At 36.0% G+C, this 27,139-nt stretch overlaps 2 protein-coding genes across 4 annotated transcripts; one reads left to right on the top strand and one right to left on the bottom strand.

Annotated features, from left to right (window-relative positions):
• On the top strand, positions 1 to 12,578 carry LOC306863109 (progressive ankylosis protein homolog B-like; the record flags this gene model as incomplete). 2 transcript variants are annotated; one of them, XM_079406293.1, is made up of 12 exons in its annotated part: positions 1 to 395; positions 2,407 to 2,623; positions 2,706 to 2,824; positions 3,220 to 3,303; positions 5,802 to 5,972; positions 6,051 to 6,185; positions 6,271 to 6,363; positions 7,116 to 7,208; positions 9,183 to 9,312; positions 9,425 to 9,548; positions 9,794 to 9,893; positions 11,478 to 12,578. In XM_079406293.1, the coding sequence occupies 12 exons, from the start codon at positions 300 to 302 to the stop codon at positions 11,604 to 11,606; spliced, it is 1,491 nt and encodes a 496-aa protein (XP_079262419.1). In that variant the 3' UTR covers positions 11,607 to 12,578. The 2 variants fall into 2 exon arrangements, with proteins under 2 accessions (XP_079262419.1, XP_079262420.1); XM_079406294.1 differs by having other exon boundaries at positions 300 to 395; positions 11,481 to 12,578.
• LOC306863108 (uncharacterized protein) lies at positions 12,524 to 27,139 on the bottom strand. Of its 2 annotated transcripts, none has more exons than XM_079406291.1 (11): positions 27,036 to 27,139; positions 24,210 to 24,629; positions 22,154 to 23,239; positions 20,898 to 21,074; positions 19,879 to 20,160; positions 19,358 to 19,443; positions 17,570 to 17,676; positions 17,315 to 17,458; positions 16,260 to 16,391; positions 13,798 to 14,067; positions 12,524 to 13,707 (listed from the first exon to the last, which is right to left on the bottom strand). In XM_079406291.1, the coding sequence occupies exons 2-11, from the start codon at positions 24,359 to 24,361 to the stop codon at positions 13,492 to 13,494; spliced, it is 2,652 nt and encodes an 883-aa protein (XP_079262417.1). In that variant the 5' UTR covers positions 24,362 to 24,629; positions 27,036 to 27,139; the 3' UTR covers positions 12,524 to 13,491. The 2 variants fall into 2 exon arrangements, with proteins under 2 accessions (XP_079262417.1, XP_079262418.1); XM_079406292.1 differs by having other exon boundaries at positions 12,650 to 13,703; positions 13,794 to 14,067.

The raw sequence follows: 27,139 nt of genomic DNA on the forward strand, positions 1-27,139 counted from the left end.
ACGAGTATAAATAACACGCGCGCGCGAGCAAGCACAGCCAACAGCACTTCAGCCTTTTAGACAACAAAATGCTAATGTTCGGCGGTGTCCTACATCAGCACTTCGTGGTCGTAAGATTTAATTCGCGGGTGCATGACATGATGATATAATGCGAAATGTTTGGATGACCTTCTCATCGGAAGCGCTGGGAATGACAATGTCTCCAGTTTTTCCAGTTTCACTTCAGGCATCTGGAAGCCGCAAGCCATAAAGGGACTCTTCACGGACGAATGCATTAAATATTATTCTCATCATTTGTCATGATGGACGGTCTATCGCGCAATGCGTACTGGCCTCTCATTCGCTTTCTGCTGCCGCTAGCCATTACAAATATAGCCATCGACTTCGGAGAACAGGTGAGATATGATGCCTTTGAACCTGTACACTCTGAGATTGTGACATGCAACCGCTTTTTACGGCAAGAACACGTGTGAAATGTTTGTAAATGTACACGTGTCAGTCGTTTAGATGCATGAATGTCAGGTTGAGTCCAGTAGTGAATTGTTTTGTCCTTCATAATTTTGCTGAAAGGTACTTTGTGACAATCTAGAATTTCGCAGAATGCAATAGGCTTTAAGTCTATTGGTCTTTTTCCCGACACCAATAGTGGAAATGTTCAATAGTTGAGTGTTTTTGCAGATTCAGATTGTAAGGTGTGCATCTGCATTGATTTAGGAAATCTACCCTGAGAAATATGCATTTGTTTAAGTGTGCTAGCCCCAGCTAGCCCCAGCCTCCCCTAAGTGTAGATTGCTTTGACGTCTCAGGCAAATTCTGAGCACTTGTTGTCTAGATGCCTTTTGTCAGGCATCGCTGCAAATAAATCTATGTTCTATCTCTGGTGTCTACTGCATGGATAAGCAAATTGCTTTTAATTATTGATTGAATTTCCCAAAATGCAATGGGTTTGAAGTCAGTTCTCAAGGATTTCATCTCTGTGTATTCCCCTTGCATAACATGCAAGTCTAAATGTCAGGTTACGAATGGTTATTGAGTCAGAGGAAACTTCCAAACACATCTGCTTAGAATAAAAACCAGTTACAGTAGATTTCCTTAGTGAAATATGGGGTCAAGACCTACCTTTATGTTTAAGATGAGTGTTTTTTACATGCATTAATTCCAAAGGAAAGAAACCGGTAGTAACAAAAACACAGTGCACAGAAATCGTACATGCATAGATGTACATATAGTACATACATTGTGTAATCTTTATACTTTTCACACCACAGTTAACATCTTTTTTGAACCTGTTGTCAGTTCCATAAATGGCACAAACTGTCCTTGTACAATGTCACTACTGTTAAACCAACAGGGAAATATGTGGAAAGGGAGCTCTGTTATGTCTGTTGTTTGAATATGTACGTGACAACTAGATGCTTTTACATTCGTCATAAAATAATTCACAGTGGACCGTATTTAACTGAAAGTTTCACTGTGAAGGTAATCTCTGAAATTTGTAAGGATAGCCCGGGCTTTCAGTATTACAGGATATTTTTGCTATTAGGACATACCTCAGATATGCACTGAATGGTTAGTAATCAAAGAACGGTTCCTCAAGTTCATTTGGGTACAAAGTTCAACCAAGTTGGGTTTGATAAATACAGTAGTTTCAGGCAATGGTTTGTGTTTGCTCTTTCAGTCTGTGGTACACATTGATGTTCAACATGTGTCTAGGTTTGTGTCCGGAAAGTGACAGTCTTATTAAGTACTGTGTGCGTTTGAGCGAGGAGTTAGACGGGGTAAGGATTAGTCTTCTGTAACTAATGTGTGAGTGTATTTTTAGCCCCACTCGTTGTCTCTTTTGTTTCTCTTGTTCTTGCTCTGCTATAGGCAGCCACACAGATACAACTGGAAAGAAACTGGAGTTTTCTATTTTCTAATTAGTTTTCTAATTTTTATTATAATTTTTTATTTTTATTTATTTATTTTTTGCATATGGGCCCAGAACTGACTGCCACTGGTTGCAGCTGCCTTATACTACAAGTAGTCGCAAAAAGACCCTAACAAAACTAGTGACAAATCAGTCAGGAAGGAAGGAGTGGGTAATTGTCTGTGGCTACCACCTACAAAACCATGTTGTCTTTCTGTTGCCTCTCCAGTGAACCTCTTGTCATCACTTCTGCTTCCTATCCCTGTTTAATTGCCTGGTGTTATATTGTGATCATTAGGTGTTCCCTTAAATTTTCTGAGACATGCCTCTATATATATATATATATATATATATATATATATATATATATATATATATATATATATATATATATATATATATATATATATATATATATATATATATATATATATATATATATATATATATACACACACACACAGCAATGAAACAGGCCCTTTCTCTTTCTGCTTCAGGCTCTAAACAGGGGCATTGCTTCTGTGAAAGAGGACAAGGTTGAGATGTTGGCCAGCTATGGTCTTGCATACTCTCTTATGAAGTTCTTTACTGGACCCATGAGCGACTTCAAAAATGTGGGACTCGTGTTTGTTAACAGTAAGAAGGAGAGAACCAAGGCAGTCCTCTGTATGGTTGTGGCTGGGGTCATCGCCATCATCCTCCACATCCTAATAGGTGTGTCAGTCTTGTGAATACAATTTCTAATTTAATGTTCTTCAATGGAAATCTTTTATTAAAAACTGTCACTTTTCCCCAGCTTACACAGATCTGGGCTACTACATCATAAATAAGCTCCACCATGTGGATGAGTCAGTAGGAAGCAAGACAAGAAAGGCATTCCTGTACCTCGCAGTATTTCCATTATTAGATGCAATGGTGAGTATGGACCTCATAATATAACTTTTAACAGGAGATTCAAGATCATCTTTTGGATTAGAATATTGGTATAGTTTTTGCTGCATAATTTATGTACATTTTTGCCTGTTAGTATGTGAAATAGTAAGGAGTATATAAAAAATAAGAGTCAAACGAGGTGTAATAATTGAAGTTAATTAGGATTTGTGAATGGAGAGCATTGCATTGTGGTATTCAGAATTTTGATCACTATATTCTTTATACTGCAGATGTTGGCAATTATGCTATAGTTTCCATGTGGTATTCCATGCATGCAGACAATTCACCTACTGTGCACAGTATGCATACTGCAGAAATAGTCAAAGTTGAATGGTACATGCTTTTTGCATATGTACTGATTTAATTTTGTTCCAAAGGCGTGGATTCATGCTGGCATCCTCCTCAAGCACAAGTGCAGCCTGCTAGTGGGATCTGCCTCTATCTCTGATGTTGTTGCACAGGTAGCCCTCTATAAACTGTTGTATGCTAAGTTTCTGTCATCTCCCCATGATTGGAAAAAAGTGTTGCATTTTATATGTCAGATTTTTGTCTGGTATTCAAATGATAGGCATTTGTTAAGTCTTTTATCAGCAAAGAGGCAGAGAAAAAGCAGGAAGCGGGAGATAAAGTGATGTTACAACTGAGCAGAGTTTCAAATGTTCTTAGTTGTGTCTTTCTTGATGTTTAGTCGGCCTTCTGATTAAATTTAATATAACAAGTAAAGGACAAATGTGAAACAATGTAAAATGGCAAATGGGATACACACTGTTCAAAAGTTTGAGGTCAGTATGATCTAATGCTTAACAATGGCTGATGCATGAGTGTTTCAGAGTAGGTTTAGGTTTGACAAAACCAAACAAAGCTGGTTTAGATCAGGTTCAGCAGGCTCACATCGCTCGATTAACATTCTTTGTTGTAATTAAAAATGTAATAAATTGAAATGCATAAACACTGCTCCTGCAGCAAAGAAAATATGACTATTCAAATGAATCAACTGAATTTAATCATTTGTATTTCAGAAAGTTTAGTTATTTTAAAAACTTTTATATATTAAAGCTATTTATATGTTTATAGTTAATTATCAGTTAATATAAATAATTATTATTCATGAAATATAAATAGAATTAATAATTAACAGTAAAAGAGGGGCGATTTTTGTCTCTTAGGTTCACTGTAAACTGCTTAAACTCAAGAGTTTGTTCAAACTCAACACGAACATATCTGGGTAAAAAATTAAACTGGCTTCATGCAACAGGCCTCAATTTAGAATTTATTTGATATTGTAAAAACTCTAATACTACGTAAAATATTGCAATTAAAAATAACTGTTTTCTATTTCAATATATTTTAAAATGTAATTTATTGTTGTGATGGCAAAGCTACATTTTTAGCATCCGTTACTTGATTTATGATTCTTACTAAATAATTTTTATATGCTGATTTGGTGCTCAAGAAACATTATCAATTTTGAAAAAAGTTGTGCTGCTTACATTTTTTTGTGGAAACTTTGATAATTTTTTTTTTTTTTCAGGATTCTTCGATGAATAAAATATTCTAAAGAACATTCTAAGAATTATAAAAATATAATTATTTATATAATATAATTACTTAATTGCCACTTTAGATTTGGATTCACAACTTCATGCAATCTTGCTGAATAAAAGTATTATTTTCTAAACAAAAATGCACTGACCAAACATTTTAATGGTAGTATAAATAAGTTTATATAAGAAATTATGATCCGCACTCACGATGATGTGATGTTCGTCAAATAAAACGGAAAAAGAAGACCGTTCTTGTGAGTGCGGATCATAATTTCTTATATAGAGTATAAATAAGTAAAAATTAAAATATAACTTTTTTTTTTAAATACGTTATTACAAGAAAATACAGTCATACATCATCTCAATAAGCACAACACGACTGTAAAACACAGCATTTAAACATTTTCATGTAGTGTAATTTAAAATAATAAGATAAAGATTATCAGTATTTAAAATATTATTAAAGGAACATGATTTAATTAACGGAGTGTCTATTTACATAAAGTGCAAATAGCCCACCTTGTTGGCAAAGGCTGTTTACACAAACTCCACCAACCAGCGTGTTATTGGCTTAGTCAACATTAAAAAAAGACCCTTATTTTGTATCCGTTTCAGTTGCGGAGATGGTAAGGTGCGTGCTTTTTGACGTTATCGACCCGAGTTCAATCCAGCCTTTTGCCAATCTTTTTTTCTTCCTTTTCAAATCTCGCATCGGAAAGGCATTTATTTACAATAAAAATGAAGGAAATAATCAAAAAGTTGAAAATAAAAGTATCGGTAAGGGTTGGTATAGGGAGGGCTTTATTGTCCCAATAAGATGGCATCCATTTAATAATTTGAATTAAAACTATAATTTACACTCAATTCGATTTTATTGTGTACTGTTTTATAATGTACTACAATACTGAGGTGCAGATAATTGCCACTATTTGCAATAAGTAGTATAAATAGCAGAAAATATTGCTATTTTAACATAGTGTAAATAGAATCTATAGATATTTGCACTTGGTGTAAATAGCATATCGTTAAAAAATACTGCTATATTCACTTGGTGTAAATATAATCCATTGCTATTTGCACTTAGTGTAAACGGCATCTGTTCTTATATAAACGTACGTAGTGCAAATAGCCGCTGCGTTTAATTAAACTAATATTAAATAGTTTTAACATCTAGGCCTATACAATTTTTGGCACATCATGTATATGCAAATCTGGCAGTTTGTTTTATTTTGTGCTACCTGCCAGAAGGTTATTTTGAGCACTCATTTTACATTGCAGATTTGCATAGCATGTAACCGCAACCGAGTATCTCTACATAAATGCATAAATATTCTTGCACGTTTGTCATGTGTTTAAACATGTACTTAAACATGCCCAATATTTAATTGTTTCTTGACTCTTCTATTTGCCTGCAGATAATATTTGTGGTGATTCTTCTCCAGAGTAACCTGGAATGTTTCGAGCCTCTTCTTATTCCCATTCTCTCTCTGTACATGGGAGCTCTGGTACGGTTCACTATCGTAGGACTGGGCTACTACTGTAACGTCCACGACAATATTCCTGAATCAAGCAGCATTGAACAGGGGGTATGTTCATCAAGAAGACTTTCGCAGAATATTCAGAAAGTTGCATCCTGTATTCAGAGTACTTTTGTTCACTTCCAGGGTGACACCACCGTAAGGAAGATGCTAAGTTTCTGGTGGCCGCTTGCCCTCATTTTGGCCACTCAGCGCATCAGCAGGCCCATTGTCAATCTGTTTGTCTCTCGGGACCTCAAAGGCAGCGCCGCCTCAATCGAAGTGAGTACTGATAAGTGCTAAAATGTATTAGAGTCAACAGTAAGACACAACAACCTTTTCTAATTAAATTGTGTGTGTTTGCTAGGCGGTGGCAGTACTCACAGCAACATATCCGGTTGGTCACATGCCCTACGGCTGGTTAACAGAACTACGTGCTGTCTATCCAGCATTCGATAGGGTGGGTGGTGAATTTGACCTATGAATTTCACAATGTAGGTAGCACAACAACGCTATATGTCGGCGCACTCCCCACAAGGTTATCAGCGCTGACAAACTAATATAAAAATGTAGTTCCTATCCAACTTTTTACTGTATATTATTATCTTTTGTTATTTGGTAAGAGAATTATGCAAAACCTTAGTAACTTTTATTTGTTTGGCTTGTCCTGAGGCTTTGGAATGTTTTTTAGTCAACACCCGATGACTAGTTTTCACAATAAAATGCCTCGTCCTGTAGACCTGTAATTATGAACCATTAGACCTACAACAGTCAGATTAACATGTTCCTGATTCAACATGTTTAGGTTTTGCCTCGTTTTGATTAGAGACATAACCAGTATCAGCATTCTGTGTGGTTTAAGAGGCATTAAGCTTTAATTGTATGGTTGTGTTGGTGAGATTGGGGAAAACGTTTTATAACTTCTAAATTATGTTTTTGCCGCCACTAGCACTCTGTGTTCTTCTGGTAGACAAGAAAGATAACAACATGCTTTTTATTGTTGATGAACATAGTTGTATAATGGGTGTGAAAACATCTTTCTTGTTTTGGGTGGATGGTGCCAGATTAGCATGCTTTATGTATGGATTGAATATATAACATTGTTTTTTCAAAAAGGGCTTTTCTACATAAGCATAATGGCTTAGCTTCTTATTTTAACCTGTATCATTTGGAGGATAAATAATAGTAATTGTACTTCTTTTGTTTTACCAGAATAACCCTACTAATAAGTTAGCCAATGGTCTGACGGTCACCAAATCACATATCAAGAGGTTCACCCTTTGCTGTTTTCTCCTCTCCGTAACGGTAAGATCTATTAATCTATATGCAGCCTTGATGAGCATAATTTTTTTTTTAAAAGAGTTTAAAAAAATTAAGTGTTAGAAATTCTGCATATATAATAACTGAAGTGTGCACTGCAGTATATAGTTGTCACATATAGTATCATAGTTGTCACTGCTTAAAACCTAATGTCACCTACAGTAAAAAAAAAAAAAAAAAAAGATTAACCTGATTTACACGCATGTACCCAGAGGATATTTTCATAATCTTTTTAGTTTTATTTTGTCAATGCTGAGTCTGTTTAGATCAGCTGCTCAAGTTCCAACATAAAACATAGATCTTTGCCAGCGCATGAAAACGGCATGCGTTTTTTCACATGCCATACAATCAGTAAACACTGATTTCCGTTCCCATGTTGGTCATAAACCCATTTTTTTTGTTTACTTATCCTGCTCTGACCTCAAGGCCTGCAGGTTAAAATGAGTCACAATTTTTATAATGCCATTCCAGCGGTTTCCCACAAGGGTTGTTGGAAAGCAGATGTTAGACATATGGTGAAGGTTTTACTTTATTGCAGACAAGGAAGTATCCATGTTGTAAACAGACAAAAAATACTCAGAAAAGCAAACTATAGAGCTTGGTATAACGGGACACATTTTTTGCTGTTTGGTTTTGATTTCCATGACATGACTTGCAGGTGTGTTTTGTGTAATTATGGATTAGATGATCAAATACAATTTCAATGAAGAAAAACATGTGGGTAGATCTTGCCCCCCCCCTTTTTTCTGAATGGAGATGTTACACCTGTGCCACCAGTGGAGACGTCTCAAAACAGCCTGAAGATATTTGGCTGCTTTCTTGTTTCATTATGACAGTGGAGAAAACAACAAATCAAATAATCTGCCAGAGAATCCTTGGAACAATTAAAAGTAATTGCACAAAGTTTTTATTTTGTTTTTTTGTTTTGTTTTGAAGTCGAAGAAAAATACAAAAATGCTGCTGCTTCAATTGCACAGGTCTTTAGGAATTCCTAGATTATCTTTAAATTGATTATTCCATAAAAGACAAGCTTTCCCAAAAAAAAACTCTGATATTAAAACTGCAAACTCATAATGTTGCTAGTTTGCTTTTATAGCCCAGGTTAAGCATGCATTGATGGGCAGGTCTGTGTCACATTACACATTTTATTGTTTTTGACAGCGCGCACATCCATCGTCAGAGTCCATTCATTTGGATTTTAGTGTAAAAGTGTTCGTGACTAACTGTGGTATGAGTGAGCACTGAAGGTCAAAGCAAACTGCACATTATATGACTAAAGCCCATGGCCTTTAACTTGGTCAGATGTGGAGGATCTTTCACTGTAAACAGGCATGCCAGGCCTTTGTCAGACTCTATTGTGCCAGAATAGAGGAATGCCCGTAGGCAGGGCGTCAAACAGGCTTTGTGTGAGACCATTGGATAATCTAGTCTTGCTGGAATGAGAAGGGTCTCATAACAAAGACAAAATCAAAACTGACTGGCACATCTAAGATTAAGAGTAATGAAGGAGTGAAACAAAATGTACACTTAGACCTAATGCATATAGTGATTATTCCAGTAGTGGCACTACAATAAGGTTCACTTTACTGTTCCAGAGTTTGAGGTTAATGTTTTTATTCTATAATTTTTTATTCTGCAAGGATGCATTAAATGGGTCAGAAGTGACAGTGTTGTTACTTGAGCATCATATCAGCATATTAAAATAATTTCTGAAGAAAATCTGGAGTAATTCAGTTTGCCATCACATGAATGTGACATTTAAAAAATATATTCAAATACTGTTTTTTACCGTGATAAACTAAATGCCGCCTTGGCGAGCATAAGCTATTTCTTTCAAAAACCTTGCCGATCCCAAACGTTTCAGTGGCAGTGTATACATGTATATTTGGTGTAAACATTTGACCTAAAACTGATAAATTAAGTAATTTGTGCACATATCTGTGTGTCTGTGTTTTCCAGATGTGTTTCATTGTATTCTGGACGCCTCATGTTTCTGAACACATACTGGTAGATGTTATTGGGGTGGATATGGCCTTCGCGCAGCTCTGCATTATTCCACTGCGAGTCTTTTCCTTCTTCCCTGTGCCTGGTACCATAAAGTCTTTTCTTTAACCTTCTATTTGACTTTGTACTGCATATGACTTTACATGATTTACAGTGCATTATATCTATGTGGCATTGTGTCTGTGTTTTTCTATCAGTTACGGTTCGAGCTCATATGACGGGCTGGTTAATGACGTTAAAGAGAACTTGTGTGCTGGCTCCTAGTTCAGTTCTGCGCATCGCTGTGCTCATCTCCAGCCTTCTGGTGCTGCCTTACATGGGGTTAGTATGCAGAAGGAATATACAAATATGTTAAATGCATCTCATTGAATGTGCTTCTTTGCTCAGTATGTGATCTGTGAAGTAATTGGCTCTCATGCTGCCTCTGAATTTTTAGTGAGTCTAAAAATAAACCGATTCAAATCCCTGTCTGCATTTTGTGAATTAATTATGATTCCTGCTGCAGCAACTTTTAAAATAAGCCCAGAAAATGGTTGTTTAAAGTTTTTGGGTTTGTCTTTGTGCAGAGTGCATGGTGCCACACTGGGAGTGGGGTCTTTATTAGCAGGATTTGTGGGGGAGTCCACCATGGTTGCAGTTGCTTCCTGTTACGTATACCGAAAACAGGTGAGGGGCAATCAGACTGCAGAAGTCAATGGCTCTGCAGAAATATTACAGCTTGTGTCCTATCTACCTTATTTTACAATGTGAAATTAAGCTATTTTCTGTGAATATGTGAGACTTCAGATTCATTAGGCTCCATTGACATAAGAATAATTGCAGTAAACATAATGCTGTTATAATAGTAACTTAAAGTAATATGATAACAAATCAGTTTGCAACATCAAGCAGCATAACGGACTGTTGTACAGCTAAAATATCTGGAGGCAGAAGTTAAAAATTCAAGTAGTATTGTTATGTTTGTGTGTGCTGTTCTCTTAATTCTAAAACAATTATTAAAACAGGCGTACAACTTTAGATTACACACATTCGCTATTAACTAAGAGTTTTCCCTCAAATAAACTCCTAATTTGCTGCTAATTGATAGTAAGGTAGTTGTTGTAGTAATTACAGTTAGGATCATACAAAATGCTATTGGTATTTTTCATTTAGTACTGACCTCAATAAGATATTTCACGACATTTACATATAGTCCACAAGAGAAAATAATAGCCCATTCAAAAGTTTACATAGCTGTGGATCATTCAGGTAATGACACAAGCATGTGTTATTTGTTTAGTGATAGTTGTTCATGAGTCCCTTGTTTGTCCTGAACAGTTAAACTGACTGAAGTTTGTTAGAAAAATCCTTCAGGTCCCACAAATTCTTTGATGCTCCAGAAGGTACAACGATGCATTAAAAGCTGGGGGGTTAAAACTTTTGAACAAAATGAAGATGTGTACATTTTTCTTATTTGACCTAAATATCGTTTTTTTTTTTTTTTCTTCATTTAGTACTGTCCTTCAGAAGCTACAGAAGATACTTACATGTTTCCCAGAACACAAAATACGTTCAATTTACCCTGATCTTCAAGTTCAAATTCAGGCTCTCAATTTAGTGTTTCCTTCTAAAGCATCAGTGAGTGTTTGAACTTTTTGTAATAGTTGCATGTAAGTCCCTCAGTTGTCCTCAGTGTGACATGATGGATCTCAAAATTATACAGTCATTGTAGAAAAGGGTTCAAATATGCAAAAGATGCTGGAAACCTTTGTGGGAGCTGAAGGATTTTACTGAAGAACAGCAGTCAGTTTAACTGTTCAGGACTCAACACGAAACAAAAAACAGCTGTGGATCATCCAGGTAACAACACGGTATTAAGAATCAAGCATGTGTAAACCTTTGAACAAAGGTCATTTTTATAAATTCAACTATTTTCTCTTGTGGACTGTATGTAAACATCTAACATTGTGAAATATCTCATTCAGGTCAGTACTAAATAAAAAAAATAGCATCCCTCTTATCTTGGCAAAATAATTAACATTTTGCAGATTCTGCAAAGTGTATGTAAAATTTTAACCATAGATGTGTGTTTAGGTATTGAGTAGGGTTAAGTGATCTAGAATATGGCATTAATATGATGGTTATATTCATGTTAATAGTGAATAGTGCTTTCTAATCGAAAGTGTTACCAAAACATGCTTTTAGACTTTTAAAATCCTTATGTTTCGTATCTCTTCTGCTGTATTTATCAGTCTCACTGTCTGTTTTCAGAAGAAGACCCCAGAAGCAGAAATGGTTGTGGAGGACAACTCTTCCCCGATGAATGAAGTCACCTCCAGGACAGAGTTAGATGTCACTGAAGAGGCTGAGAATGAGCAAGTGGAAACAGATGATGAATGAATCAAAGCATGGAAAGAAAAACAAGGGTAGAAGATGGAAGATGTTTTCCTTTCATTTGCAGATGAAGTGCAGTACCAATGTCTTGGATATTTGACAAGAGGCAACTAGTACTTTATCATTATACTATTTTTTTTTTTTTTTTTTTTTTTTTTTTACATTTCTATTTCAAGTTCTTGAATTTACTCTCTCCATTACCCCAGTGGAATTTCCAGCTTGATTGATGCTTGTATGGGGTAGAACGAGCAGATTTGCATGTCTATATCAACTGCACTTCTTGCACTGAGGCATATTTACACAGATGTCTTCCAAAGTTCCTGTTCTGCAGCCTGTTAACATTTTTACCAAAATGGACCATTACAATCAGAAAACAAATGCATCAAGAACAGGATTTAATCAGGTTTTAATGACAGAACTGTTGCTGAACTTTGACCCTGAGACATGCCATCTGTTTCCTCTTGCCTTGAGACGCACAATGAATAGTTACACTTTGTGTATTATAACTTGCTCGAGGAATTTATTTTACTGACTTGGGGCACATACTAGATTTGAGTGTGTATGTCAGTTGATTTATTTTTGTATTCACTGCACAAATTCAGGTTTTGTATACTTTGCAAATGTCACTATAGAGATATTTAGGCCTGAAGATCACTTATATTTACAAAAGACTATTTATTTGAGCTTTTGTGAGAGCATGAACAGTTTCTGATCAGATCTGATCCAGTATTTTGTGCTGGGACCACATTATAGAATCCATTTTCATTTACCAGATCTTAGAAATGTACTGCAAGTTTAAATTTCAATATCTGTTTTGTCAAATTATTTAATGGAATGCAGTTTTTCGGTACTGTTTTACTTTAGGTGCTCGTGTTACTCGGTGCTTGTGGTCTAACTGAATGACAGCTCATATGACAGCACATACAAATAAACTATGCACTAATGAATGCATTATTTTTATTAAACAAATGTTGTGCTAAAGCTGTTCTGTTTTTGCATTTCTCAGGTTTTGTACACGTTAAAGTCAGAGCCTGAATAGAATAGTCATAGAACAGAATATTTTATTCATATTTCCTCAAATGGTCTTGTCTTCCAGTTCTTGAAAAATTAGTATTTTACATAACCAATACTGTATAACTTTATGTTTGGCAATAAAATTAATCGGCGTTAATCTGTCATAAATACAAAAATTCAGATGAGCAGGAAGAAAATATCATCAAAATAAAAAGTGCAAGTACTTGTTGGTTTACTCCACAATGAGCCAAATATTACGCGTTTTTGAACTCTTGTTGGCATCTATAGCGCCAGCTGCCTTCTAACATGATTTATGCATGTTATTGTTACCTTTAATGTCTGTTAACAACATGTAAACATAAGTTATTCTGGCTTTTTTAAGAGTCTTAAGTGCTCTAAATGTTTTTAAATTAACAATATTGTGTGTAGAGCCTCATTTAATAAGTTCTAAAATCATAAAAAAAAAACACTCAAAACTTTTCAGTTTCATGTTTAGAAAAATGGGCCGACTAAATTTTCTTTTATATTTTGAAACAACAAATTTGATGTAGTCATTATCTCATTTCCCATACTATAGCCTACCCACAATACATTATTTTGAATTAAAATTCTCTAAAATTATTGTAAACTCTTTAGCATTTTTTTTTTACATTGACATTGTAAATCAACGCAATTTCCAATAATGCATAATACAAAAAACAACAGCGTTATGTTAGTTCTGTGATTCATTTTGGGGAAAAACCTGAGCACTTCTGCTTGCAATTTGATCTCAGTAAATTGCTGTAAATTCCCTTCATTTGATGACCAACAGGTCATTATCAAAAAACAAACATCATGCCACTTTGTAGATCAGATTTGTTCTCTGAGGTGTCTGTTGTTAGGTCATCGTGATATCTTCTCTGTGCTGGTGTTGAACGCTCCTCCTGACAGGGACGTTGTAATGGCGATCATCCTCTGTGACGATACACACGCAGGGCCACTCCTGCTTGTGGTCGTCTGGGTAATGTGTCACAAATTCCTCTGTGTCAGTCATGTACAGACGGAAGGCTTGAATGGTGTGCTTTAAGGCATAGCCCAGTAGAAACATCTCTACCTACAACAAACAAAGCAAACATACATCTAAATTGTATTTTACAGCAGTAATCTTTAAGGGCTGTTTGTTTGTCAGTGTCATCATACTTGCCTGTTCTATCCCTCCACTGAAGCCGATCTGGCTCAGGTGATTGGCCAGGAGGGTTTGGGGGTTTTCGGATGTGTCGCGGGCAAAAAGAAGCCAGCAGAACACGGGCACTTCTTGATCTGCCGTCAAGTTGTGATGAAGCTCAACAGCTTTGGCCAGCATTAGAAACTTTAGTGCTTCCAGAAGACCATACTCCTCTTCTCCGCCCTGAAACACGTGCTCACACAAACTGTGCTTCTCCTCTGAGCTCTCACAGGCTGCTGCTGCCTGCCACTGAATAAAAAGATACAAATGTATAAAAACAGAAATTGTGATATTTTATCTAATTAAACTGAAAAGAACCTGAATTTTACGTAAAGGTAAAGGACAATTTACACTAAATGCTGTGAATGACCAATAAGAATGTGCAATAATACACTATATGCTACTGTTCATCTTCATTTATTTACTATTAAATTAATATTTTATATTACTGCCTGCCCGATGCAACCAAGTGATTTCTAAAATCTGCATATATTACTAAATCAATAATGAATCAATTTGTCTTGACTTTAAAGAAATAAAAAATTAGCAGGGCAACGGGCAAAATTAGTCGCTCTGCCAGTGGGATTGTTCCTGGTGCTTCCGATGGCCAGGCCAGATGGTGACTTGATTTTGGTGAACGAAAGGGTCTGTATCAATCCCTAAATGCATTTCATGAACAAAATATTCATTTTGTGAAAGCAATATGTGATTGCATGCATTTAATTTAGGAATACAACATGCAATTGAGTGTACAAAATATACAAAAACTATTCTTGGGCAAAACACATGTGTAAGACAGACAGACCCTTTTTTCCACGAAATTAGGCGTGCTTATAAACTAAAAATGTTACAATTGCCCTATGTTGACTCACAATGGTATAGAAGCCCGTTCCCGCCACCTTAAGAAAAAATATAATTCTGTCTATGAGATCCTTTCTCATAATTATGACTTAGTATCTTGTTATATTGAGAAACTCTCTCGTAATAATGACTTAGTTTCGCGTAATAACGAGACACTTTCTCAGAATAATGACTTATTTTCTCGAAATAACGTTTTTATTAGCTGTCACTTGTATTAGCTGCCCACAATGTTTATACAGTAGCCCAATCTCCTCTCGCTAGCACAAAGTGTAGTTGTTCATTACCATGGCAACCGCTTGGTCTTCAGCATCCCACACTGCTTCTTGCAGGACATGTGAACGTGAAAAATGCTTAATGTGGCTTAAAGTACAATGACTAATTCAGGATACAGTATTATTGATCATGCATACAGGCAAGCATAAGAACTCAGAATTTGAACACAACACCCAAAGTTGCATGTTAAGCGTTTTCCTATAGAAAACCGTTATAGAAAATGCTGCATAAGAGTTGCTGTTTTGCGTTGCATTCATATTTTGGGTATGCATGATCATTAAGTTATGTACTGAATTTGGTTCAATCTGTCTTTGTACTTCAAGCCAAGTTAAGCATTTTTCACGTTAAGCGTTTGTCCTGCAAGAAGCGGTGTGTGGGATGCTGAAGACCAAGCGGTTGCCGTGGTAACGAACAATGATGCTTTGTGCTTTTTAAATGAGATGGCTTACTGTATGAAGCATGTGATGCATGAAAGGGACAGCTAATAAAACTAATAGATCAATGAAATAGACATCTATAAATTAAGTTTATATGCGTAATGGCTTTAATTTCTTCATAAAATGCCTGTATTTCTTAACTGAAATATTAATGTCTGGAATGTTTGAAGCCGTAACTATCTGGCAGAGTAACTTGCTGGTACGTGCTACAAATTAACAAGACTACATGCAGATAATTTATCTGAAATCGTTATTTAATGATAGATTATACAGTTTTAGATTACAGAACAAGCTATGTTTGCGGTGTTCCTGCATGGCTTTAACCAGCAGATGTCGCTAGCGTGCCGCCACGTGAAGTCATTTTATTTATTTATTTATTAGGAGTAAATCATTATTACGAGAAAGTTTCTCATTATTACGAGAAAATAAGTCATTATTATGAGAAGGGTTCTCATTATTACGAGACACTAAGTCATAATTATTAGAAAGTATCTCATTATTATGACTTACAGAATTATATTTTTTCTTAAGGAGCTTCCATATCATTGTGAGCAATATAAAGTCAGAATTGTGAGATAAAAGGTTGCAATTACCTTTTTTATTTAGTTATTTATTTTATTCCATGGTAGAATCTGGCTTCTATAATTAAGTTTAATATGTTCAAAAACAAAGGCAATTATTTTAAATTAATTTGTTTTTTTTTGTTTTTTTTGCTACTATTATTTTAAATGTCTTTGTCACTTCTGATTAATTTATTAGACGATTCATTTCTTTAAAAAAAAAACAATTTTCTTTTTTTTTTATCTTACTTAAACTATTTTATGTTTGAATAAGACGTGTAATGCACAGCAGAAAAAAAAATATATTCACCTTCTTCTTAAGAAGATTCAAATAACATTTTAGTCTCTCCACAGAACTTTCCTTCTCACTTCCTGACTGGCATTCTGGAGGAAACACCCATCCACCAATCAAATGGTCCTGAGCTTCAATCTTCTCTGGTAACTGTGAGAATAACCAGCATCTGTTAATCTGAGCTAGAAAACATCACATACATTAGCTATGTTTACACACACCCGATTAATCAGATTGATGGCTCAATCAGACCAAAAAGAGTTCATGTAAACATCCAAATGATCCGAATGAATTGAAAGGGGTGGTGTAGAAATAATCTGATCCACAAGCAAAAATCAAGCATAAAAACGTCTGAATCTGACTATTTTCTCCAACAGATTAAAATAATACAGTACTTGTGCCATTATGTGTATGTTTACATATGTTTTACATCATACAAATATGTGTTTATTTATGTGAACTGGTCAAGTGGATGAACCTGAATATTTACTAAATATTTGTTAAAAAAGCTCCTGACTTATGTCAGCAATTGTTTAGCTGTGTCAAGGCAAAAGCTTTAATTATGCTTATGTTGCTCTGGTGACATCATCACCATGGCCTTCTGTATTTCCACACACAACGACTAAGCACTACACATGCAAATAAGTTTTGTATGAAATACAAGTAATGCACATGTAAACTAATATGTGAAGCGGATTGGTATGTTTACAGTTCATATAATCAGAACTTTAAGAATCGCACTGGATTCATTCTGACTCATGAAAATTGCATGTAACACATCTAGTGTCAGTTTATACATTTTAGTCTGGGTAGAGGCCAAATGTAATCTGATGCTTTTGTATTCCTGTAGGATTGAGCCCAGAACATTATCATGGGTGTTGAAGGCTTCTTACATTTTTGCCAAATGGGATCGCCACAGCCCTTTTCCTCTGCCATGTAGATGATTAAAAAAAAATAAAAAATTGCCGTTCCATTCTAAGCCTATCTTGCCAGCGCTGAATAACTCTTTAAAGTAAACTTACATACGGCATCCACCCTAACTAAAGTTAATAAGAGTACAGAGGTCTCCTCACCAATAGAAAACCTTCATCCTGCAGCCAGGTGGGCATATTTGTGCTGTTTGCCAGCACCTGATACAGTGTAGCTCGTAGAGCACAGTAGTTATCGCCTCTGACTCTCCTCAGTCCGCTAAAGCTTCGGGACATCTCACTGTAGCCCTGAGACAAACACACTGAAGCAAGTCAGACTTCTTTAACAAGCACAGACAGGCCAATCAAAATACTTTGAATACATTTCAGGAAAAAATATGACAAAGTTAGTTAGGTCACCTTTCTGATGAGTGAACTCTTGGCCGTGTTTCCCTTCCATTCTCTCTCACTGTAGGCCAGTATGTCCACAGCTGGTGCTAAGCTACATCTGGTCTGTACACCAGGAACTAGACAAAAAGAAAAACAAATCATGACAAATACCCAATGAGATGTTAATCTGGATTCAGAAAACCTTTGGACCAGTATCTTTTACATTTTCACAATGATTTGATTTGTCTGTAATACATTTCCTTAAAGGGATAATTCACCCAAGAATGAAATGTGACATGCCATATATTGCAAGAGTTCTGAGGGTACATTGCAAGTGTTTCTGTGACCAACGGAGTTTGGGTTCCTTGCCACTGCTGCCTTTTGGTTTGCCTAGTTGGGGACACTTAATATTTGGCAATATTTTTGACATGATTGCACAGACACTATTGGAAGAGAACAGGGGTCCGCTCTTTGTAAGTCGATAACTCAGATGGATTTGATTGTTGACTATTTCTCTTGATCTTGGATTGGTTGGTTCCTCGAAGCTCATACTGGAGTTGCTCGGGAGCAGGCTTATTTCATGTAAACAGAATTAGATCGCATCTTTTTAAGCAGAATTGATACTTAAAATCTGTCTCAGCCACTGCTACTTTTTTTAGAAGAGTACCCTAATCCAGGGACAGTAATTTCAAATAATGATAATTAAAAAATTAAAAAAAAATGTTGTGTAGTCTATAATACTACAGACACAGCCAGTTTTACTCATTGAAATATTTGTTCATGATGAAATAATTACTTTATAATTGTATTGGAGTCTCACACACATGCTATACAGTTAATCCGAGCCGTGCATTAATTTGAGTGGTGACAGCTATTATGAGAGTGGCTTGATTGAGCGCAGGAGAGGCAGATAAATTGATCTAGACCCTTGAGAAATTTTAATTAAGGCTGTCACCTAACAAATCTGTTTCAAAGATAAAAATGAAATGAATGGCTAATTACAACATTGAAATACAAATGTAAAGCCTGTACTAGAAATCATGAATATAAATAATTGGGAATCATGTAAAAAAAAATTTTTTTTAATAAAAACGCATTTAATTTATCTTTTATACCATTTATTTATCTATCACTATCTTTTAGTTTTGTTCGCTTGGCTGTTTCCTTAATAAAAGTCTAGAATGTTTTTGTCAGGTGTCTTTTTTTAATTTTATGATGTCACTACGTTGCAGTCTTGCCACCAGCCAATCGCTGCATTGCTGATTGTGGTTTCGAGTATTGATACATCTGCCCTTTTCGGGGAACACGGGAACGCGCAGTAATCTTGGACAACTTAATCCAGATATTTTAATCAAATCCGCAAATTCGTTTGAAGAACCAAATTAGCCAGAGATCAGTTATCACGATGAGAAGATCTGGCACCTTTCAAATCATCTCAGATGCATTAAGCGAGGTACTAAGAACAGGTCCCTGAACTGAGCTGAATGTTGACGTCACTGAATGAACAATTAACTGACTTTAACTTTGGAAAATTGACTGTTTAGACTCTTTTTAGAACTGCTTTACAGCAGAATTGAATTTTTGCACTTACTGAATTTGTATTGCGTTATTCAATGCCTAGGAACCTCAAAAAAAAAGTATCTGTGTACTTTATTCGTTGAATATATCTGGACCAGATCTCCGTTAGTCAGATAAGTCAGAATGACAGTTGACACATGGCATATGGCATTAGAACAACACCAGGGTGTTGATATGATGACTTCATTTTCATTTTTGGGTAAACTAACCCTGTGACATAAATGAAAAAGTCATTAATACTTGTTAGCTCCAGTAGTGGTTTGGATGACTTTTTATTGCTGGCTCCCATTTCAATCTCCTCAGCTCCCAGATATAGGTCTGCACTCCTATGGCATAAAGAGGAACTATCATTCATATGATATTAAGTATGACAAGTAATCACGAGGAGTCTATTTGGGAGAGCTAAAACTGTTATATTAAAGCACAACATCCCAGATGATAATGATTCATAAGTCTTACTGGATCTAAAGAGGCTTTGTCATGATTCTTTAGCTCTTTTATGTCAGTTGTTCACATATTGTATGTGAAAATCCCTCGTTCAGTACTAGAAATCAGATTTTCTGGATGCTGATCTATTACATTACTGTAAATATAGGACTAGTTGAAGGAGTTGCAAGACTATACTCACAATACTGCATAATCTCGTCTCTTCATTAATTTGTCTAATTAGTAATTGATTCTGATGTCCAAATGCTTTCTGACCATCTGCTTTCCAAACTAAAAGTATTGCTGGAAAAACACAATGAACGAGTGACACATACTCATCCAGTGTCTCGTGTACTTCCTCCACACTCTCTTCTGTATCTTTCTGTATCCGCTTCTCCTCTACTGTGCTACTGCTAAAAAGGATCTCTGATTTTGGGGTGTCTCCTTTTCCTTCGTTTTCCTTGGCAACACTTGCTTCCTCTTCCTGTTTCTCCTTTTCGTCTTCTATTTGTTGAGGTCCAGTTTCTGCATCTTTTATGACTTCCTCCACTAATTTTGCCTCGCTCAACACAGGAATCTCACCTTTGTCCTCGGTGTCTTCTAGAGCAACGGAATCACTGTAAACGAGAAATGATAAGAGTGGCTCACAATTTGGAGTCATGTTTTATAATTATTTATATTTATAATTATTAATGTTTGTTAATATGCTTTATGACCACAAACTACATTCAGACCAAAAATATTGCAAATACCAATGTCTAAAGTAATTTGCGATCTGTACGATTTTATATTAAAAATATTAATATATTCTAAAAAAATGTGTCTGTGTGTGTCTCTGTGTACCAGTGTATATATAGTGCTTAAAAGCTTTGAGCAAAAAAACAGGAACTACTGTATTCTAAATGTGCCCATTTCATAGTCTTAAACTATGCCAAAGGTCTCTACAATCATAAAAATGTTCCCAAAATAAGGTTGAAAGGAATGCTGTTCAGATAGCAATAGTCTTGAAGAACTGCATGAAGAACTTCTGAATAAACACTGCTTAGACCACTGCTGATACAGCATGTAGCCTAATCACACATTAAAACATTATTTAAACATCATTAAACAATGAACTGGCTCATTTAAGAACAAAGACAATCCGATTACTGCAACTGATGTTGACCTTGTCGCCACATTGTACTTTACTGACAGTTGTTTGCCTTGGCGTGACAAACTTCCCTTTTTGACAATTGATCTATTTCTATTATGGCAGGTGTGAATACACACTCTTAGTATGTTGACACTGCAAACTAATTATGAAGTTTTGCACCACCTAATGGTAATAAAAAAATAAATATCAGGGAGTACTAACCTGGTTGGTTCAGTGAGTCTGTTTTTTTCAATGGGGCTTGATGGCACTGAGGCACATGTGGAGTCCAGGCCATTCTGAATGGGTTCTGTAGTCTCGTGCTCTTGCTCTGGAACCTTTTCACTCTTCTCTAGATCTCTCACAGAATCCATAACTTCAGGTTTGTCCACATCAATAGTGCTGTAAAAGAATAGACATGAACTAGGGTCATTAGTTAACTAACATAAAAAATATTTTTAAAAAAAGTGTTACTTTAAATAAACGTTAACTTAAAGACCATAAAATATAAAAAACAAAACTTATTTTTATTCAGTTAGTTGCCAAAGTAACATTTTAATGTCTCATTTTTAGTTTAACTTAAAAACTAAAATATCTAAAACTAAAATAACAGAGACATTAACATATGCCATATGGACTAGGGGTTGGCAATCTGACCAAAATTACTACATATGAGCAATTTTATTTCAAATTAACAATATATATTACAATATAGTAATTTTTGCTGGAAATAAGGTTCTTGGTAAACATGCCAAATTTAAGATTTATTTTAATTAATTCTCCATATCAATTTAAATGCTACAGAAAATTAACACCATCCTAACTAATGTAGGAAAATCTTCTGAAGCTTGCTGAAGACAAGTAAACAGTATGAAACTAATTATTCATGCGAGAACTGAATTCGGTTTTGGATGTTCTCACACTTAAATGGTTTAAAATCACTTGAAATATGAAACTGGCTATTAAATTGCATGCAAATGATGAACTTTTATGGCAATGCAGTACTACAGTGTCACACTACTACTGGTTGCCAAACTTTTACCAGTTTATTGTGTTAACCTGTATATCACTCACGCTCACCCCTAATAATGAACAATCAATTCCAGAGGCCTCATTTATAAAACTCTCCGTTCTTTTCATCCTAAAAGTGTACGTACACACAAAAGCTAGATTTTGAATACGCACAAAAGTTTTCAGATTTATAAAACCATGCGTAAGCCAGAACATGCGCAATAATCCCTTTATTTATAGTTTAAAATCCTTGTTTACTTCATTACTTTTGCAGGTACGCACAGTGCACATATTTAGGACTAGTTTATTTTTTATAAGTCCAGATTCGTGCGTGGAAAACAGCGTAAACACATTTCTATGCCCATTTTGTGTTTATATGTGAAGCCTCTGATCTGTAGTAAATTTTATTTATTTTAATTTCATTTGCATTCAATTTAAACTTCTTTTTGTTTTTTTTATTAACTCATTACCTGTCAGTTTGTGTAGAGGGTTTAGATGACGGGTGCTCTTTACTCTCAGTTCCCAAGGTTTCATTTAATTCCTGGACTATGTCTACTGTTTGAGGCAGCTTTTCCACCGCCATGACGTCATCATTTATTTCATTCTCAACTTTCAGACTCCCAGGGTCCTTCACAAGACCATTTTCTATGGCAGGAGAGAGTCCATTGGTAATATCCACATTTGGAGATGAAGCTTCCTGTGAATGTTCCTGAGTTTGAGAAACTTCAGATGTCACTTGCTTCTGTTCTGCCATCTCAGAATGAGTATCCTCTGAATGTTTGTCCACTACTTCAGCTGTTTTCTCAACGATGGGTTCCTCAGCAGCCACTGCAGCTACACTTTTCTCAATAACATCAGACTCATTAAATTTACCTAAAACGCATGAGGCAGGTTCTTTGCTGCTGTTACCCATCAATGAAATATCTCCAGTGTCATTGAGACCAGCCTCTTCATGTGCCACTTCATTGGTGTCACTCAGAGTTAATTCCTCAGTTTGGATCAGTTCTGTCTCATCTACAATCATCTCCACATGTGTTTCTGGCTCTGGTTGGGAGAAGTTCTTCTCAGAATCAACCTGAGCAAGCGCAGTCGCTTCTTCAACAGGTGCTTCCTTAACAGGTGTCTCCACAGCAGCTGCGACTGTTGAGTCTGAACTTGTTGCGGTAGCACCTGCATCATCTGTCAGAGCAGCTGTGATGTCTACCTCTTCAACTGACCTGTGCGGAGCCTCTATCTCCCCTTTCATTGAGGCAACATTCTCCGCAGGTGCTTCGACTGTATCTTGAGGTGCTTCTGAGACTTCAGATTCAATGTTTTGGATTTCTTCAGTGATTTCAGTCTCTGTTTTTGGTGGTTTTTTATCTAAGATTATAGCTTCTATTGGATCCGTTTCAGGAGAAACATTGTGATTAACTTCAGCAGCAAGAGGGACTTCAGTGTGTAAAAGTGATATTGTTGTAGAGTAAGAGCTCTCTGGATTAAGAATTTGAGCGCTGGCATTTGGCTGCTTGGTTATAACCGATTCACCAAGCTGTGGTTTTGTTTCATCTTCATGTCTGTCGAGAGATTTAAAATGCATTTAAGTCAAATGTGGATGTTATGGAAAGAACATGAAAAACAGCATTTACTAGTTTGATGTACAGCACTCAAAGTTAACAATGCAAAGCTCTCTTCAGCCAATGTATGGAAACTAAGATGAAAAATGAGTGCCAAATGTAAATAATTCAGAATTTGTCATGGTACCAACATCAGTATTATGAGGACATAACCATATAACTTTAGCATTTGCTATTCAGAATTAAACAACTTGGCCCATCCAGATGAACAACAGTGCAAATTGCACCAAGTATGTTTAGCTTAGCCAAACAAAACACAAGTCAGTTACATATTGATGTCTTAAAGCAATACAAAAGCACCCTGTTTAATTCAATGTGTCAAAGTAGCATTGTAAGTGGACTTATATATTCATTCTAAGTAGACTGCAATCAAATGCGTGATCCAGGATGAAACTAAAAATAAATGGATAAGCCATCAAGTGGATAAAACATCCACTTGTTCATGAAGCTGAGGTCCTTCTAAAGACTGTTCAAAAATGTTTTAACCGGATGCATCAAAGCAAACATTTTTTAGCCGACTCAAGCATGTGGAGTATGTCAGAAGTTGATTGGGCATCTGTATATTGTATCAAGTGTAGACAGCGTCAGTGTTTATAATTGGTTCTATTTGCTTTTGACAACATTCTGCTTGTGTTCAGTGTAGACAGGTGACATAAATTCCACAACATTCAAACAAGCCATTTTGGGAGCTTGGTTAAATAAGTGTTCTTTTTGTTCTGGAGAGTATGTTGTACGCTATGAAACTTATAACAGATATAGTCACAATATTTCAATTTCGAATCATTGCGACTTGCACTGTCACTCACAAACAACTAATGATCCAACGAAAAAATGAATGCAGTAAGTCTTGTTGTTTCATTCAGAGATAAGTCAAGTCACAATAGGTTAAAAGGTTAATCATTAACTTTACCTGTGCTCTTCATCTGAAGTTGGACTGGTGCAGACTTCCGTTCCTGCCTTAGTTGATGTCTTTGATTCAGAGCTGTGCAATAAACCTTTAGTCTCATCCTCTGTAGGGTCACATGGATTTTTTCGTCCACAACAATCCCAAAAGTTCCCCATGCTGGCACAGGCTGCAGTGATAGCTTTCAATAAATCCACTTCTCTGGGTTTAAATTCAGACCAAAGAATGTGCAGTTATCTAGAGCAAGCCGCTTCCACTTCCAGAGGGCTAGCCATAAACAAATATTATTTCTCCAGACAAGATTCTACATGCCTTGTACCAATACATTTGAGCAGTGTCTGTAAATAACGTGTATCTGTAAGAATAGTCCAGCTACAGGAGCTGACCATAAACTGCACTTCTGAGTATCTGGTCATCTGCTCAAACCTGCAGATTAAAAACAAACACAAATTCCCATGTGAGTACAACATGCCATTTCTTCATCTGAAGACAAATCTGAAGTAAATCAAAAGACTGTAAGACTTTGAAAGCTTCTTACATTAAGGTGATCTTGTACACATTGTAATTTTACAGTATTGACAATAACTGTAATATATATGGACAGTATGTTTTGTTTGAACAGGTGTTGTTGAACAAATCCTTCTTGTGCTCTTCCATGCATTAATTCCTTTTTCATTTGTGGAATTCTATTCCTTTTGACATGTTTAACTGTTTTATAAGTCAACAATTATTAATTGTTTTACTGTCTTCAAAGACTACCTACAGTACTAGCGAATAGCATTAATGGATTTGAACTCTTTAAAGTCTCTATTGGAAAAATTGTTCCAAAACCAAGGCAACTGAAAAAGTTGGCAAGCACTGTTGCACTCAGTAAGTTTCCATTTACTCTGGATGTGTCGGAAATCACCCCCATTCCCTTTATGTAGTGTCCTATTTGAGTGGTAAGCCATTTTTAGTGGTTTCCAAAAACATAGTGGATATTATCGAGGCACCCTCAGTGAATTTGCTCACACTCACTTCCAAAACAGGGGTTCAAGTCTTAACCTCTCAGGTAGCTTCAGGGTGTCTTGGAGGGACGAGATGTCTAATCCACAACATCTAACAACTGGGGTGCCTCAAGGCTTAGTGCTTGGACCAATTCTCTTCTTCATCTACATGTCATCAGTAGAATCTGTAATTCAGAAACTGCTATCACTGCTTTGATGGCACACAAATTTACTTCATTCCAGACCGGATGATCCAACAGTAGCTGTTCGCACCTCAACCTGCCTGACAGACAATTCTTGCTGGATGAAAGGCCATAACCCTCAACTCAACTTTAGTACTACAGAACTGCTTGTAGTATCAGCCAACCCAACACTTCACCACAACTTATCCTTCCAACTAGGCACATCAACCATAACTCCTTTGGACAACCTGGAACCTTGGAGTTGTAACTGGTGATCAGTTAAATTTCACACAGACCACATCGCTGAATCAGCTTTTACAACATTAGGAAGATCAGGCCCTTCAATTTGGAGCATGCTACACAACTCCTTGTCCAAGCTCTTGTTCTATTCCAGGCTGGACTATTGTAATGCTGTTTTAGTAGGCCTTCCAGCATGTACTTTCAAACCTCTGTAACTGATCTATAAAGCAGCAGCAAGAATGGCCTTCAATGAGCTGAAAATAGTGCATATCTCACCTTTTCGTCATTTTGCACTAGTTGCCAATAGCCGCTTGCATCAAATTCAAGGTACCGATGTTTGCCTACAGAACAACCACTGGCTCAGTAACCCATTCACCACTACACTAAACCCACTGACTTATGTGTCTTCCATCTGTGACCTTAAATTTGACTGTTTCCTGCAGGTGAAATATCCTGTTTAACTCAACCAGAGTCTTTAGACGCATCATTTTTAATACTACCACCACCTGTGGTAGACTAACTGGGACTTGCCACAGCACTTAGCTATTGCTGTCCTTTTGTTGGGTTTAATTGCTTCTCCTAATTTGTAAGTCACTTGGGATAAAAGTGTCTGCCTAATGATTAAATGTAAATGTCATTGTAACTGCGTCAGTAGAATGAATTAAAACCCCTGGTAAGGTACATTTTTGGTAGGGAGTTTCCATTCTTTTCCTTTTATGGAAAAACCCAAGAGCAAATTCAAACTTTTTTTTTTTTTTAGCTAAACATAATATCACAAAATATTTCACAATGTATTTTCTTAAGTAACTTCAATTTGTATTTTCATTTTTATTGACAGTTATTATGCCATCCTTGGGCAATTCACGAGTCACTTCATAAAACAGAATGACACGAACTATAAACATGCAATTTATATCAGCAAGATTTCAAGTTTTCTTGGTTGCTTTTTAAAATCTTCATTACAGCTATTTCAGAAAGCCAGTTGCTACACAAATAGACTTTACATTTTAAGGAGACTTTCACACTATATGTATAGTTCCCCATGTAATGTGCCGTACAGTATATTAATCTTAATGCATTGATGCGTTTTAGTGTTTGTACATTATTACACATGGTGACTATTGTTTTATCGCGGCGCAAGGCACAAGTGTCCACAGCACTCAGAATGATGACATTGTTTACCACAGATACTATTGCGACACTCTGCAATAGTATATTTAAAGCAGTTATTTCACCCCAAAAAAGAAGCCTAACATATTAATTAAAGCAAACAGAGCGTTTAACTTGGACGTTATTTAATGAGACCCAGCATAAGCACGGTCATGTGAACTGTCAACATCACTGCTTGTTAGATTAATCGATACTTCAGATCGTCAAAATTTGCATGCCATGAATGTAAAAAATGATCACGTCATAATTCCTACCTAAATGTGAAGAATTCTCCATTAACTTGCCAAGACGACCACTTTGTGCGTCCAAGAAGATCGACGTGTATTACTAACCATGTGTAGTTTCACTTTCCGTCTAT

This window comes from Barbus barbus (genome assembly GCF_936440315.1).
Source record: "Barbus barbus genome assembly, chromosome: 44".
Taxonomy (NCBI): Eukaryota; Metazoa; Chordata; class Actinopteri; order Cypriniformes; family Cyprinidae; genus Barbus; species Barbus barbus.